Below are 16,267 nucleotides of genomic sequence, written 5' to 3' on the forward strand. Positions count from 1 at the left end.
TGTTGTTGTTTGTTTGAGAAAAAGAAAAAAAAATAGAGAGAAGTGTCACTGCTCACCATAATAACTTGAAAGCTGTTTAAATTGAAAGCAAGAACTTAGATTAGTTTATCCAGGACTTGGTTAAAGTAGGACTTGGATATTTCTAGCAAGCACATTCCATTATTTCTCCTGGCTACATATATGCCAAATCTTAACTGTTCTCATGGTGAATACATTTTTCTTTTATATTCACAAAGAATTTTCTTTCAGCCACTGCTTCTTTTGCAATTGTCTCTTATTCTACCATCATGCATCCTAGTGAAGAGAATATCTTCAAGTTCTATCTAATTTTTTTTCTATAGGTAATGAAAGAATGTGATATGCAAACCGTCCTTTCTTTAGCTTGAACAACTCCTTTTCCTTCAGTTGTACTTTGTAAGTTAAGATCTCCAATACTCTGATGGAGGACCAAAATGGACCACAGTGTTCCTGACAAATGTCAAGTGTTGTGGAATAAATTCATTTTGCATTCTGTTTGCTATGATCTTGCTGATACAAGCTACAGTTTGTTTTTGCCACTGCAATGGAACATCTGTTATTACTGCTAATTGTAGAATCATAGAATTGTTTGACTTGGAAGGCATCCTTAAAGGTCATCTAGTTCAACTCCTCTGCAATGAACAGGGACACCTACAGCTAGACCAGGTTGCTCAGAGCCTTGTCCAGACTGACCATCAGTGTCTCTAAGTACAGGGCTTCTACCACCTCTCTGGGCAACACCTTCCAATGCCTCACCACCCTTACTGTAAAAAGCTTCCCTATATCCAGTCTAAATCTCTCCTTTTTTAGTTCGAAACCATTTCCCTGTGTCCTATCACAACAGACCCTGCTAAAGTGTCCTCTTCTTTTTGCAGCCCCCTTTTAGATACTGCTTTCAGGCCACTCTCAGATCTCCCCAGAGCTGTTCTCCAACTTAACAGCCTCAGCTCTCTCAGCTTGTCCTTGGAGGGGAAGAGTTTTATCCCTTGGACAATTTTTGTGGCCCTCATCTGGACATGCTCCAGCAGGTCCACGTCTCTTCTGTACTGAGCACTTCACACCTGGATGCAGTACTCCAGATTAAGTCTCATCAGTGCAGAGTAGAGGGGCAGAATCACCTGCCCTTTTGACCACGATTCTTTTGGTGCGGCCCAAGATACGGTTGGCTTTCTGTGCTGGGAGGACACATTCCTGACTCATGTCCAGCTATCCATCCACTAGTAACCTCCAGTTCCTTTTCAGCAGGGATGTGCTCTATCCTTACATTGCCCAGCTGGCACTGGTAGTGGGGATAACCATGACCCAGGTGCAAGACCTTGCACTTCGCTTTGTTGAACCTCATGAGGGTCACTTTGGCCCACTGTCCACTTGAATCCACAAGTCCTCTTCAGCCAAGACACATTCTTGCCAATCAATTTCCAAACCTGCACAGAAGCTTGGGATTACTTTGTCACTGGATAGACTGTGTTTATCTTTGTTCAGTACTAGGCAATTGTTGTTTATCTTAATTTTCTGGCCTCTCGAGGTATCTCTGCAAAGTAGCTCTTTCTTTTTCCGGTGTATTTCTACAACTAAAAAACTTTGTGGGAATGCTTTCAATACCGTTTTACAAACTGTTTATGACGATACTGAACCATATCAGATCAAGTTCAGATCTTTGAGGCAATCCACTCAGTTTTACAGAAGGAAAGAATAAATTCTTTCAGACAAAAAAAAATCATTAATCCAGTATCTTAAAAAAAAGGTTAGTTAAAAATAAAAAAGTTATTCGATTCCACTAATAATACAGAGCTCAGGAAAACAAAAGCCACAGGTACTATAGGCCCTGTCAGAAATAGGAAATAGTGTGGTAGTACTGGGAGTCTGCCATTTTATTTCATTATGTAAAGACTGTCTTGGTTTTATTCACATGTATTGAATAGCAGTTCCAAATGCATAGGAACTGGGCTTCTGATTTATTTATTTATTTGGTATTTAATCTTAGTTACATTTAATCTTTTTTTTTTTTGTTATTACTGCTTCTTTTTTGTTAAAATACTGCATGGTTGTGACCAAAGTTCATTGCACAATTGTACATTACATCTGAATGCTTTTACAAGACTTTAAGTAAGTAAATTGCATGCCATCATTAAAACAAATATCTCCATTAAGGTACCAGTAATAAGGCATTCTATACAGTACTCTGTAGAAAAGGGTCAGAAGTTGCCTAGCACACTTTTACTGTACAATTGCTTAATCTTGTCTTGTATCATGAGGTATACTTCCCTGACCTTTGATCCTTGTTTATTTTGGCATTCACCCAACATCTTTATATTTTCCTACCTTATACTCCAGTCTCACTGCTCAGATATTTGTCTTTCCAAGACTGTACTTCAGGGGACAATATTAACGTATTCCTAATAATGATTCTCCTGTTTCCAGTCTCAGTTATATGCATAGCATGAGACTAACTTAAAGCCTTTGCCATACCTTCTTTTGTGATCTCTAGTATGCATAGTTATCTTCCATTAGTGCTTAATTTAAGAACACTGAGAATTTTTACTGTGAGTATACTCTGAATGTCACTGTTAGAACTACGATTTTATGCACCAGGTATGTAATTTTTTTTTATTTGTTCAACCTTTTAATGTCCAACTTCTATGTTATTTAGTTCTCCTTTTTAATTCAGTGAAACTCAAATGTTGCAAGTCATAGGCAGCTTTCTTACTGTTCTGTATTATCTTCAGCATTACTGAGGGAAAACAGGCATGATAAATCATGTCATCACAGGTTATCTTATGCAGACATCATTTCCAGTTGATTTTGCATTAAGCTGGATGTTGAGGCAGTGATTTCCAGTTAAATTACACAAAATGGTGAAGTAACTCAGAGAAAATAATCCACTTCCTTGATGGAGTAAGTTAATTAACCAGACTGATTTGTGCACAATGAAAGGCGATAGAAACATAACATAAATCGTAGCATCTGCTTCTATTGATATGAATGACACAGTCATAACCACCAGAAGCAAAATGTACATACTGGACTGTCATTCTGTTTAGTTCAATGTCAAATGGGCTCCTGATGCTTTTGATTGTTCCAGCTTCTTGAGTTTAGTTAGTTGAATCTGCTGAACAACTTTCCAAACACAGAGGAAAACCATTTGTGATTGTATTTTACTGAATCAAATGCTTTGTTTTGTTTTCTCAAATAACTATTCTATGTTATGCATAAAACAAATCTCTTTTATTATACGTTGTTTTTGTAAGATTTCTAAACACCACTTTGAATTTAAGTCACAAATAGGTAGGCTGTTTTCTTTGACATAATTTCAGTTCTGCCTTTTAGGGATGGAAGAATCATAGAATGACAGATATCTTGAGTAGGAAGGGACTCATGAGGATCATTGAATTCATCTCCTGACTCTACACAGGACCACTCAAAATTCAAGCCATGCTTCTGAGAATGTTGTCCAAATTCTTCTTGAAATCTGTCAGGCTTGGTGCCATGACCACTGCCCTGGGAAGCCTGTTCCAGGACTTGACCACTCACTGGTGTAAAACCTTTTCTTAACAATCAACCTAATCCTCTCCTGATGCAGCTACATGCTGTTTCCTTGTGTCCTGTCACTGTCACCAGAGAGAAGAGTTCAGTCCCATCCCATACAGTCCCCTCATGAAGAAGCTATAGGCCACCATGAGGACTCCACTCAGTCTCTTCTTCTCTGGGCTGAACAAGCCGAGTGACCTCAGACACTCCTCATACATCTTTTCCTCTAAACCTTCACCATCTTCATAGCCCTTCTGAGGAATTTCTCTAGTAGTTTTACATCTTTCTTATATTGTTGTGCCTAAACCTGTACCCAGTGCTTGAGGTGAGGCCACACTAGCTCAGAGTACATTGGGACAATCCCTTCCCTCACCTAATTGGCAGTTCTGGGTCTCATGCACCCCAGGATACGGTTGGCTCTTTTTCCTGCCAGGGCACATGTGGACTTGGATTCAACTTGCTATCAACAAGAATCAACCCTCTTGTCCCCTAGTCCATACAAGTATAACTTGCCCCATCCCAGATGCAGAATCCAGCATTTGCTCTTCTAAAACTTCATGTGGTTGATGATTGTCCAGCCCTCTAATTTGTCCTTTTCTCCTTGCAGGGCCTCTCTACTCTCAAGGGAGTCATCAGATCCTCTCAATTTAAGGTCATCCACAAAATTACTTAATATATATTCAAGTCCTGTATCCCAGTCACTGATGAAAACATTAAAGTGGAGTTTTGTGGGACTCTAATAATGACTAGTTGCCAGCCTGATGTAACCTCATTTACTATATCCCTTTGAACCTGACCTGCCAATGAGCTGTTCAACCACCAAGTTATCTTTTTGTATAGCTGTATTCTGGACATTTTGTCCAGAAGGATACTGTGAGAATCAGCACCAAAACCTTTGCTGAAATCCAAAAAGAATACATCAACTGGCTTCCCCTGGTTACCTATATAGGTAACCTTTTAATAAAAGGAGATTTAACAAGGACTTCTCCTTGTGAACCTGTGTTGACTCTGAAGAATGTGTGCATTCAGATGTATTTCAACATGCCCTTAATGATCTTCTCCATAATTTTATCTGGCACGAGTGATACTGACAGTATTGTAATTTTCAGGATCTTCTTTCTTGTCCTTCTTGAAAAATTGGATAATATTTGACAGATTCCAGTTCACTAGACCCTCTCCAGATTCCAAAGACTGTTGAAAAGTAATTGAGAGAGGTATCAAGATTACATAATCTAGCTTTTTGAGTACTCTTGGATTAATCCTATCAAGCCTCGTATAAACATCCAGTTTGAGCAGCAAATCCTTCACAATTTCAGGGCTGGCAGGGAGTTTATCATTACTGCAGACATGGTTCTCCAACTCAGTTCTCTGAGAGTCTTCAAGCCTTTCATCAGCATTGAAGAAAGTAGGAAAGAAAGCATTAAACATCTCTGCTTTTTCTGTGCTCCTATTTGCAATCATCCTCCTCAAGAAATGGACCGATGTTATCTTCGGTCCTCTGTTAACATATTTTAAAAAGCCCTTTTTATTTCACCCATGGTAATGGCCAGCTTCAACTCTAAGTGAGCTTTGGCCACATGAATTTTTTCACTACAGCAGTATCTTTGTATGTTGCCTGACCTCACTTCCTGTGGCCGTATTTGTGTTTGCTCTGCATAAGCTCTATAAGAAGATTCCTACCCAGCCAACCCAACCTTCTGCTCCAACTGCTTGAGTTCTGACATTTTGGAATTGCCTTTTTCTGTGTTCTTAAGAGGTGGTACTTTGAAAGCTACATGCATGGTTAGATCCCCATGCATTTAAAAGCAGTTTCCCAAGGGACTTTGCTAACTAATTTCCTAAGCAATCTGAAGTCTGATTTTAGTTCTTTAATTAATTGATGTCATCATCCTGGCTCGGTGGCCTATAGTAAACTCCCACAACAACAGATGCTTTATTTGATTGTCCCTTGATCCTGATCTCAACAGTGTCATCACGAATTGAGAGCTCTATACAGCTTTATAGATAACCACTCCCCACATTACTTGCCTTGCTTATCCCTGCTTAAGAGCCTATAATCATTCATCAGTACACAATGGTCACGGGACTCTTCCCACCAGGTTTTGCTTACATCAGTGATGTTGTAGCTCTGAAACTGAGCCAAGACTTTATCTCCTCTTGTTTGTGCTGTTTGCACTGATGTAAAAATATTTCAAATGTGTTTCATTGTAGCCAGCACCTCCTGAAGAAGATTGAAGGGTTTCACTAGCAGGAAGTTCCTCAAATTCCTGTGAACAGAAAACGTGGTGCAGATATTGTAGTATTTTGCTTATATGATAAAAAAAGAGATGACTATCTTTTCTATCACCCTTGATATCTTCTCTAGTGAGAGTCGTATGTGCTTTTGTTTTAGCACATAGCTTAATGTTATCTTCCACAGCTTCATTAACTGTGTAAAATTTTTATACTTCTTTAATTTTTACAGCAAGCATACTACTGTGTGGAAGCTTTCTTTGATTTTATTTTGCTTATGACTTCTCTTCCTTCTTTTTCAGAAGCGTCATCCTAAATGATAAAGTTAGTCATCATAATGAACACGACCTGTCTTTGAGAGTGCTCTTTTTTCACATGCTTTTGTAGAGATAACCATACCCTTTGCTAACATACTTTTATCTTGGTAATGCTTTTTTTTTTTTTTTTTTTGCAACATAAGTGCAGAAATACTTATGTGTGTTCATTCTTATTTACTTTATTTTCTACTAGGGCTCTCATGTGGTTTTTTTCCTTCTCAGCATGCACCAGCAATGTATTTAATAGTTTACCCAAATTGTTCTCTCTGCAAATTCCTTATATTACTCAGATTATTTATATTGGCTTAAATGTTTGCTTTCAGTAGTGGAATAAAATTGTATGGTAAAAAATTAAATGATAATACAGGCAAAATTATACAAACATTGGAAAACACTTATTTTCCATTCTTTCTATATTACATAGCAATGTAGAGCCGATGTGCATTGCTTAAAGTATCTTATTCTGCATATAGTGTAGTATTAAGTGCTTCAAAGAATTATTTGATTGAGAAAACAAACCTATGAATAGAGACCATATCTGTTTGTTCTTCTTAATTCTATGGATTCACAGTATCTTCTGAAGAAAAAAATTATTTTCTCTTTCATTGTTACTAAAACCTTGTATGGTCATTTGCATAACATTCAGTACAGAAATAATGTGTTCATGCAGAATGTTCATGCAGAGTTCTAGAAGTCTTCCGTTTTCTTAGCATTGACACTAGAGTTACTTCAAATGCTTGTTTTCCTAAGTCCTCAGGCAGACTGAAATAGGTCTTGGATTCTGTCCTAGCATGGGGACAAAGTTGTCTTTTTTTCTTTTTTTTTTCCTAAATAAATGTTCTTTTCATTCCACATGCACTACTAATCCTTCTTTAGGCAGATTTTATGGCTGCCAGTCAGTGGAGCTTCAGAAAGGTTTGTAGTGTCAATCTTTGCTTAGTATCTCCATCAGAGCTGATGGCAAAGTTATGTTTAGGATGACATTAAAAGATGAAAGATGCCTGAAAGAGCTTGATTATACCAGTTTTTATACCGTATATCTACATTTTATTTTTATACAAGATATAACTTTAATGAACATTTTCTGATGTATTTGAGTTTGGAACACTATTAAGCATGTGGTGACAAATGTAATATGCAATGATCAAGTGTTCTAATGCCTTCATTTTATCATTATCTCTTACACAGTACTGTAAAAAAGTGAGGGAAGGTAACACGTTTGTGTTTTTTTGTTTGTTGGTTTTGTTTTATTTTGTTGGGTTGCTTTTTTTTTAAGCTGATGTGTCGAGAAAAGGAGTAACTCCTCTAAGGCTGTGCAGCAGCAGTTTGTACCAAATTGTCGTCTCCTTTGTCTCTTTCTCATCCATAACACAATAGTGCATTGCATTCAGGGAATATTAAAGCAACAGATACATATTAAACTTTAGGACTTTTAGCTGTTAATTTTGTAATGGCAAATAAATATGACTATAATGTGGTAAGTTGTATATTTGTTGCCTTCTTCCTCATGACTTTTTTTCTCCATACATTGCTATCTGTAAGTTTTCTGACTACTGCAAGCTGCTCCACTGTGCAGAAGGCTTTTAAAAGTGCTCAAGAGTAGGGTAATGACTGAAATATGAGTGAATTTCAAACATACCAGAATACAGCAAATTCTCCTATGAAACTCACCAGTACTGTTGATGAACTTGACTATACTAAAATCCTTAATAGTTTTTTGCTGACTTTAAAAACTTTTAGGTTTTCACTCTACACGAATAAAAATGTGCACAGAATGAAAAATAGATTAACTAAAATATAATGCATTTTCTAGAAAATGTGTCCATCTGCTTTGTTTTCCACATATGAGATGAAATATATAGACACTCTTACATTTGCTGTTGCAAAATCTGACATGTGCAATAAAACATGATAAGAGGTAAGAGGATAATGTGTAAGTTTGGAATTTGCACTCACTCTTAAACGTGTTTTATCTTTATTACTGTTCTATCTAATACTTGTCTTTCAGAAATCCAAAATCTCCACTTATGATAAGATGTGGGCCTTCATGAGTAGCAGGAGGCAGTCAGTACTTGTCAAAAGCAATGAAGAAGGCATCCAGCGTGTGCTTACCTCCGACTACGCGTTTTTAATGGAGTCGACAACCATTGAGTTTGTCACACAGCGGAACTGTAACCTAACACAGATTGGAGGCCTGATAGACTCAAAAGGTTATGGCGTGGGAACTCCCATGGGTAGGTTATATGTCAATTCATTGATCTCTCTTCATTAATCTTTGTTGCTGTAATAGAAAAGCTCCAATATACTGTTGCTTTTTCTACATTACTAGTTTTCCTTTCGTTCTCTTTTTCCTATCTAAAGAAAACCATAACATGTTTTATCAGCATTTATAGATTGTATTTCATTACCTAAATAGAAAAAAAAAAAAAGTTATTTGAAGAAGTTGACCATTTTTATATGATGATTCTCTAATATGATTCCTTCCATATCCTCAAAAATTACAAAATTACATTCCACAGCGCTGATACTTTTCAGTATTTTCTAAATGTTGAACTTTGTTTAGATAATGAAGTGCTAGTGTTTTTTCAAAATTTTCAGTAGCAAAAACTGATGACACGAAGCATCTATGGCAAGAAAGCTAAACACTAAGATTCTTAAAATAAGAGGAAAGATTCCATAGCATGCCTTGTATAATCCACAAACAGAAGAAATACTAAACTAACTTTGTGGAATATGCTTTTGCAAAACGATTCCAATTCAGTAAATATTATCTGAGTCAGGCTTTCTGACAGTGTACAAAAATTTGGCTGCAAAATTAGAAGCCAACAACAAGAACTGGTTTCTAGCATCCATAGAATGAGATTCAGCAAGCACAGATGTTCTGAGTTCCCTTTGTCTGCAGTGACCATTGAAAGACATGAGCTGAAGATCCAGCTTTTGATTTCAGAATACATAGGAATACTGCCCAGTGATCCTACTTAATATTGTTCTGAAGATGTTTTTGCAAGACTGATAATGGTTTTGAATTAAATTTAATTTTAAGGAGAACGTATTGTTTTGTTGTTAATATGAATATGCTTGATATGTTTTTGGTTTTTTTTGTTTGTTTTTTTTTTGTTTTTTTTCCCATATAGTTCTTACACTTGTTATTGATTTCATTTGTGTTAGCATTATATTAAACCACTGTGTGGGTAAAGTTGACTGTAATATTGTATATTAAGAACATGATAAGAAAGATTAAGTTATAAACATTACTGGAATATATTGCATAAAGGGGTATCCAGTAATACAAAACATTTCATGTAAACTGTGAATATTTACTGAAACCTTAAAATTGTTTTAATTTTAGTGATTTTGGTAATTAGATATGCAATTGATACCTCCTGAAGAAATTATGATTCTGTTCATTTTGTCTTTGAACAATTAGTTGCTAGGCATTTAGTTTTAATGCATTTTAAAAAAATCACATTCTATTGAGAAAACAAATGAAAAACAAATGTAAAACCAAAAGCAAACTTCTAGAGTGACCAGTAAAGATTTAGAGAAAAAAATAACTGGATGTAAAGAGACAATTATGTCTCAGTAAGTAAACTGTCCTTTTGGCTTTATTCAGCTTTATTGAGAGAACAGGCAGTAGTAGTACGTTTCTTCATTAACTTTAATTTGTATAAAAGACATTATTCAGCACTTAACAATCTACAACAAGTAATAAAAAGTGATCAGGGTCAAGATAAACAACATAACTGCGAAAGGAGATCCGTTAGCTGACAGTTGTCTTGCAACCAAAATAAAACAAGTAGAGGATACATAGGAATCAGAGATTTCCACAGGAGGGGAAAAAAAAAACTTCAAACAGTAGTAAACTAAAAAAAAATATTAAAATACGACCTGTAAAACAGGTGAGGCTTTCATAAAATAAGATCTGAATCAAGATTTTCATAAAAGATTTAGGAGTAAATTAAAACAGCATTTGGAGATTTATCAGGACAGCTAAGAATAAGAGATTAATCCTTTCTTTAGACAGTACTTATAAAATGTTATCCAGATGTATGAACTAACATTTATAAATTGTATTCTCTGTATAAATGTGGTGTCTCAGTTGAAGGAGACTAGGTTGCCCCTGCAATAGTAAGGGAAATCTTAGGAAAAAAAAAAATCTATAGTGCCTGTCAGAATATTTCGTGAAATATATCACTTTGCTGAAGCAAAAAGATATTACAAAGATGTGCATAATGCAAAATTAAGCCATATATTATAATTAGAGTCATTTCTACAGGAAACATTAACTCCATAGTCTTTAAAGGACCTTTTGGCATAGTCACATCTTGAGAAGTATATATTATTTCATGATTATGGAAGATGTTTATGAAGATATGTAATTGAGTGATATTTCTTTAGTCAGTAATCCAAAGAGTAACTTGTCAAGTGCTTGAGAAACTACAGGATAATGATTTCAAAACTAAGCACACATTACTGCTCATGCCTCTTTGGGAAACTACTTGCAAGATCATCTCTGAATATAAGAATATGAAATTTGTTCAGATAGAGGCATCTTGTCTGAAAGCTGTTGATGTCATCTTCCCAAATTTATAAAAACATCTGGTTTACCTCCTGGAATAGTGTATTGAAGTGGCAGAAATATCTTCATGAAAGATCGATTCTGTCTAATATGGTTGTTATAGACTTTATGCCAAATAAAGTAGAATGAGTATGGTTAGTTTTGCTGAACTATATCAAAAGGAAGTTCCTTGATGGCTAGTAGAGAGAATATAATTTGCTTGAGTTCAGGAAGCTGCAAACAGGAGAAGTAAAAGCTTTCCTAACAGGAAAATATGCTAGTAGCTTATGATACAATAATTGTTTGGAAAATGCAAAACCCCCAAATATGGCAGCAGCTTAGAACACTGCAGTAAAAGTTTTACAATCAGAGATAGAAAATTGTATAGGATGAGGAGAAAAAAAAAAAAAAAAAAAAAGAATGAAAGAAACAAACAAAAAACCAAAAAGAAGTTCAGGAAGTATATGGGCATCAATTGTTTCCATGCACTAAAGAAATGAATGAAGTCTGCTTTAATCCTTTTGGAAGTTTTAGTATTGTGAAAGCATTTGTGAAGTAAACAAAATTTAGTGTGCTGTAATATAGCCATGGTGTGGGAAATTGATACTGTGTACTTTGGGCACATAGTGGAACTAGCACACAGCTTTACAATTAACAAAATTCACTGATGTTTGGAAGAGGTGTGAGACAGCATTGTGTATGTTATCTTTGCTTTCAGCTTTATTTAACATGTCACTCATGACACAAAAAAAATAAGCTACAGACAATAAATTTGATAAGTTATAGATGGAATGACCAACTCTCATGATTTACAACTAAAAATTAACTATATGTATATATAAAAATAATGTATATACTTGAAATCTTGAAGTATAATGCACGAGATATTTCTGATAATAAATATGTAAATATGCATTATGTTCAGTTAGATATTATAAGAAATATGTATGTATTTATTTTAATGGTTGGAATTTGACTTTGCATGAGTATACACCTCAGCATCCAAGGTTGATATTAGTTTAAGGAAGGAAAGGAGAAAGAGGGGAGGGGGAACACAATGTAAGAGTGAGAGGGAGGGAAAGACAGAAAAAGTATCAACCTGCTTGAGTATTCAAAATATTTTTTAATTTAACAATACGTCTTTTGAAGTCATAATCACCTCCATTAGTTTTAATTCTCCTATTTCTTCACCATGCATGACAAAGATATTAAAAACTGAGTTTATTCTTGAAGGAATCCCAGCTGAGATAAATGTGTGTGATACTTCTATGTACTCATGATCTTCTGATCAAACATAACAAACAAGTCCATTTGTTTTCAAAAAGTCTTACTCTATGCAACAATATACATTTTATGCCTTACATGAACAGAGCTGGTATGACTTGCATTTGGTCAACACAAAGTACTGCAAACCAGACTAATATTATGTGAGAAATACTAGTTTCCATTCTGAGTATTTATTGACTGTCTATCTGAAGTGAACCACATGAAAGATTAGAAATTTATCTTCCATGCACTATGTATTAAGGCATTAATTGTCTATAATTAATACTTTTCATTTTTTTCTTACTCTCAAATTGGAAGAAACATATTTTTAAATCATCTCTAGGAAAAAAAAAAAAAAAAGGCATTCCTCCAACTCTCTCAAGTAGTTTCATGTTATTGTTTTTCAAAATTTTTATTTATTTTCAGCATGGTTGACAGCTGGCTAGTTTCCATCTTACTTTGGCATATTTTTAGCTGAATTTCCTCTTGTTCTTCTATTCAACCTGGAGTACATAAGTTGCTGACAGTTGCATATGTCAAACCCACTTCATATGAGATATACTAAGCATGCACTTTTCAGACAAGGTGGTAGATCAGGACTGTCTGAAACATGCCAGAGAGAACATGTGTGTGTGGAGATACATGCACAGTAATATATTTGACATTATGAAACCGAAAAATTATTGGTGTAAGCAACCCTAATAAAAAGCATTTATTCTAACTATTAGGAAATACAAAATAGTAAGGGATCTGTGGGAGATAAGATTTACAGGAAAATAAATGGCATTCTTTATAATTTCTCAGTTGCAAAACATACTGAGTGGGATCTATTAAATAACATTCTTCACTTCTATTAGTTTATGACTTTTCTCTTACTGTGATCAAAGTATGTCTCTTCTTACCACAGCATAATGTTATTCTTATCCCCAATCATTCCATGATGATAGACTATCAAGACGTCCTGAAAGAAAAAGCTAGGAAGGGTATAAGGTGCATATCACATGTCCCTTTATGATATCACTTTACTTGGAGAGAAAATAAAACTCTCAAGACACAAATGAAATTAAACAGTATATTTTTGGGTCAAGATAAAAATGTATTTTTTGGGTCAACATACAAACATGATTAGCAACAAACATTTCATCATCAAACTCAGTTTCATGGAATTACTCATTGAACAAAGCTGCAATAACCTGGAAACCACATCCAAGTATTAATTTTTTTTTTTCATGTAAATATATCTGCACACTGTGTATTTATATATTTGCAACAGAAAGCTGACAGCTGCTGTGATACAAACAAGTCATACCTCACATGTCAAAAGCTTTCCAGCAGAGAGGCATTGGCCATGGGCACTAGATATTTGCATAGCCACTTAAGTTCAAAGAATGGAACAAAATTTCTAGGCTTTCCTGTTGTATTGATTCAAAGGTGCCATTCTTAGTGAAGTTGTCTTTACTGTAAATCCTATGTGCAGAGGTTTCACACTGATAGACAGCTAAGTTACACCGTGCCACTCTCTCCCTCCTCAACAGAATATGATGAAAAAGTCTTAATATAAATAAAGGGACATCACTTAGTAGTTACTGTCATGGGCAAAACAGATTCAGCATAGAGAGAATGATTTAATTTATTGCCTATTACTAGCAGACTAGATCAGTAAGAACTAAAGCAAGCTAATTATAGAATCATAAAATATCCTGAGTTGCAAAGGGACCCACAAGGATCATCAAATCCAACTTTCCTCTCAGAGCACTGTCCAAATTAGGCTTACTGTTAGCACTGTGGCATTCCCACAGCCCTGGGGATCCTCTTCTAGTACCTAACCACCCTCTTGGTGAAGAACCTTTTCCTATTATTCAATCTGCCACTCCTGACACAACTCCTTTGGGTCTCTCACTGTCAACAGAGAGAAATCCCTCCCTTTTCTTTGTGCAGAAGCTGTAGATCATCAAGAGGCTGAACAAACCAAGAGACTTCAGCCATTCCTCACATCTTGCACTCCACGTCTTTCACTGCTTCTGTTGCCCAAACAACACCTTCTCCCATCCATTCCCTTCTACATATATAGGAAGGAATGAGGGCTGTGGTCAGTCCTAAAAGCCTCATGTGTGCCGTTCCTCCGCGGTCGCTCTGTGCCCCTGTTCCAGGTGGGTCCCTCCCGCAAAGCTGTCCTTCCCGACTGATTCCACGTGGCCTTCCCACAGGCTGCAGCTCTCCCAGCACTGCCTCAACACGGCTCCGTACCGTGCCCACCCTTCGGGCACCGCTCCACACGGTCCCTGCAGATGCGGTTCCTCGGCGGGCCGCTCCCCGCGGGCTCCAGCTTCGGCCCGGGCCGCTCTTGAGGGTGTATCCCGTGGGACGGCGGTTCATTTATCTTTTCTGCATTTCAGTCAGTTGTGTAGCAAGTAATTGAAATGCTGTTTGGAGTAAGTGTGTTTTGAAGACTGTAGTATTCATGTAATTTCATCAGACATAGAATCTGCAAAGAGAATTTCACACTCCACCCCTTTAAATTAAAGAGTTCATTTAAAAAAAAAAAAAAAAAAGTTTTCAGGCAATAATTTATGATCTGCTATTTCACATCTTCTCTTTGACTTCATGAATTATTCATATATATTTAAGCCATTGCTAAATGCATACAATACTGTTCTTCCTATCCAGTGAGAAGCTGCTGGATTCAAATAGAATTTGAACAAATAGCATAATCAGCAAATGTGTAACAATTATCACATTGCATCCTACAGCACCGGAGGTTATCTGATTTATGAGCATTACTTGTATTTCTTAGGAGTGACCTAAAAAAAAATACTCAGTAAAAGTTTATTTTTCATAATATTGATTTTTTTTTTGTTGTTGTTGATCTAACCACAGCCTTAATGCATGTATTTTACAAAAGATTTCATTACATGCCATTTTTAAGTATTTTCAAATATAGAAACATTTAAATAGAGGCACAGTGGGGTTTATAAATTGCTTAAGAACAAAAGCTTTTAAAATACACTTGATATTTCAAAGACTAAAACAAATGTTTTTAGGAAAAAAAAAAAAAAAAAAAAAAAAGAAAAGCAATTAAATTACTCTGATTTCCCAAATATACAGAGGACATTTCAAAATAATATTATGAAAATGATCTCGAAACAGCCTCCTTTATTCTCCTTTCAGAATCCTTTCAGAATTTGTTCAGCCTGCTCTCTTGCTTCATTTATCATTCTAGTCAGAGGTTTGCAGCCTTCTTTTGTAATCAGCCAAAAATTAGTTTGCATACATGCTTGTCTGTAAATTTAAAATTGGAGTAAATGCTTTATAAGTAATAGTACTTCAGTATCTTATAGATGTGTAGGATCTTGCCTCCTCAGTGTTGTCTGACTTTTAAAAGACCAAAGCCTTAAATTCTACAGCTATGTGTCTGAAATAAATTTTTCTCTCTGAGCAGTTTTTACATCCAGGTTAATGTTTCAAAGAAGTGCCAATGTTTTTCAGAAAGAAATCTATTATGTTATTACTTATTTAGAACACAGTGATGCTAGAAATTTTTCCTGCTCTAGGTGCATGCAACTGTGACAAGATGAAGTCCACCTTGACCAAGATTAAAGTATGAAACTCCTGAAATTTTATAAAAAAGAATTGAAGGTACAGTTGTCCATAGTCAAACATAGTTAAACATTATATAAAAGCTGCTAAAGTAGGGGACAATCTATTATTTAAGCTCTGAGTGAATGAGGATATGTAGCATAGTCATCCTGCAGTTAACCTGTTCTGAAGATTCTGAAGATACAGATGAGTATTTAGGTGTCTTTCTTTTTTTTTTTTTTTCTTTTTTCCCGTTGATGCTTTTATTCTAAGAGAATATTGTAAAACTCCCAGAAAGAATTTTGAGCAGAATTCTTATTTCACTGAGCACCCATGGCTTTATTTAAATGTTCCCAATGTCTTTTAGTGTAGGGAGTGTCATCAGGCCGATCACATTATTCTCATTCTTGCTAGTGCTCAGTTTTGACAGTTTTTGTCTTCTTGGTTACAAGATGAAGTTCTCTCCCATACTTCCAATTACTTTCAGGAGACAGATTTGCAGAAAAGAAATGACATTTTTTTCTCTAAAGAAGCGTTGAAAAATAAAAAAAGCATGCCATTTTAATCTGTAAAATATCTGAGTAAGAAAGCAAGGCTGAGATTTCACAGACATTTTAAACTGGCATAGGACACTTGCATTTTACAAAAAACTGAAATTGAGTGAGCTGGTTTAGTAACTTCAACTTGCAAAATAGTTTACCTTTTTTTCATACACTTAATTTACTTTGTGCTAATCTGCCTACACACTAATGAGGCCAGGTGAGTGCTAGTT

General features: G+C 35.6%; 1 protein-coding gene across 1 annotated transcript in view; it reads left to right on the plus strand.

Annotated features, from left to right (window-relative positions):
* GRIK2 (glutamate ionotropic receptor kainate type subunit 2) overlaps positions 1 to 16,267 on the plus strand; it is a 343,946-nt gene that overhangs the window by 304,217 nt on the left and 23,462 nt on the right. Inside the window, exon 14 of the mRNA XM_042814253.1 lies at positions 8,104 to 8,329. Within this exon, the coding sequence (XP_042670187.1) occupies positions 8,104 to 8,329 (226 nt within the window). The remainder of the gene's footprint in view (positions 1 to 8,103; positions 8,330 to 16,267) is intronic.

The sequence above is a fragment of the Centrocercus urophasianus genome, unplaced genomic scaffold (genome assembly GCF_019232065.1).
Source record: "Centrocercus urophasianus isolate 14NV4802_14NV808 unplaced genomic scaffold, USGS_Curo_1.0 seq_10, whole genome shotgun sequence".
NCBI classification, from domain to species: domain Eukaryota; kingdom Metazoa; phylum Chordata; class Aves; order Galliformes; family Phasianidae; genus Centrocercus; species Centrocercus urophasianus.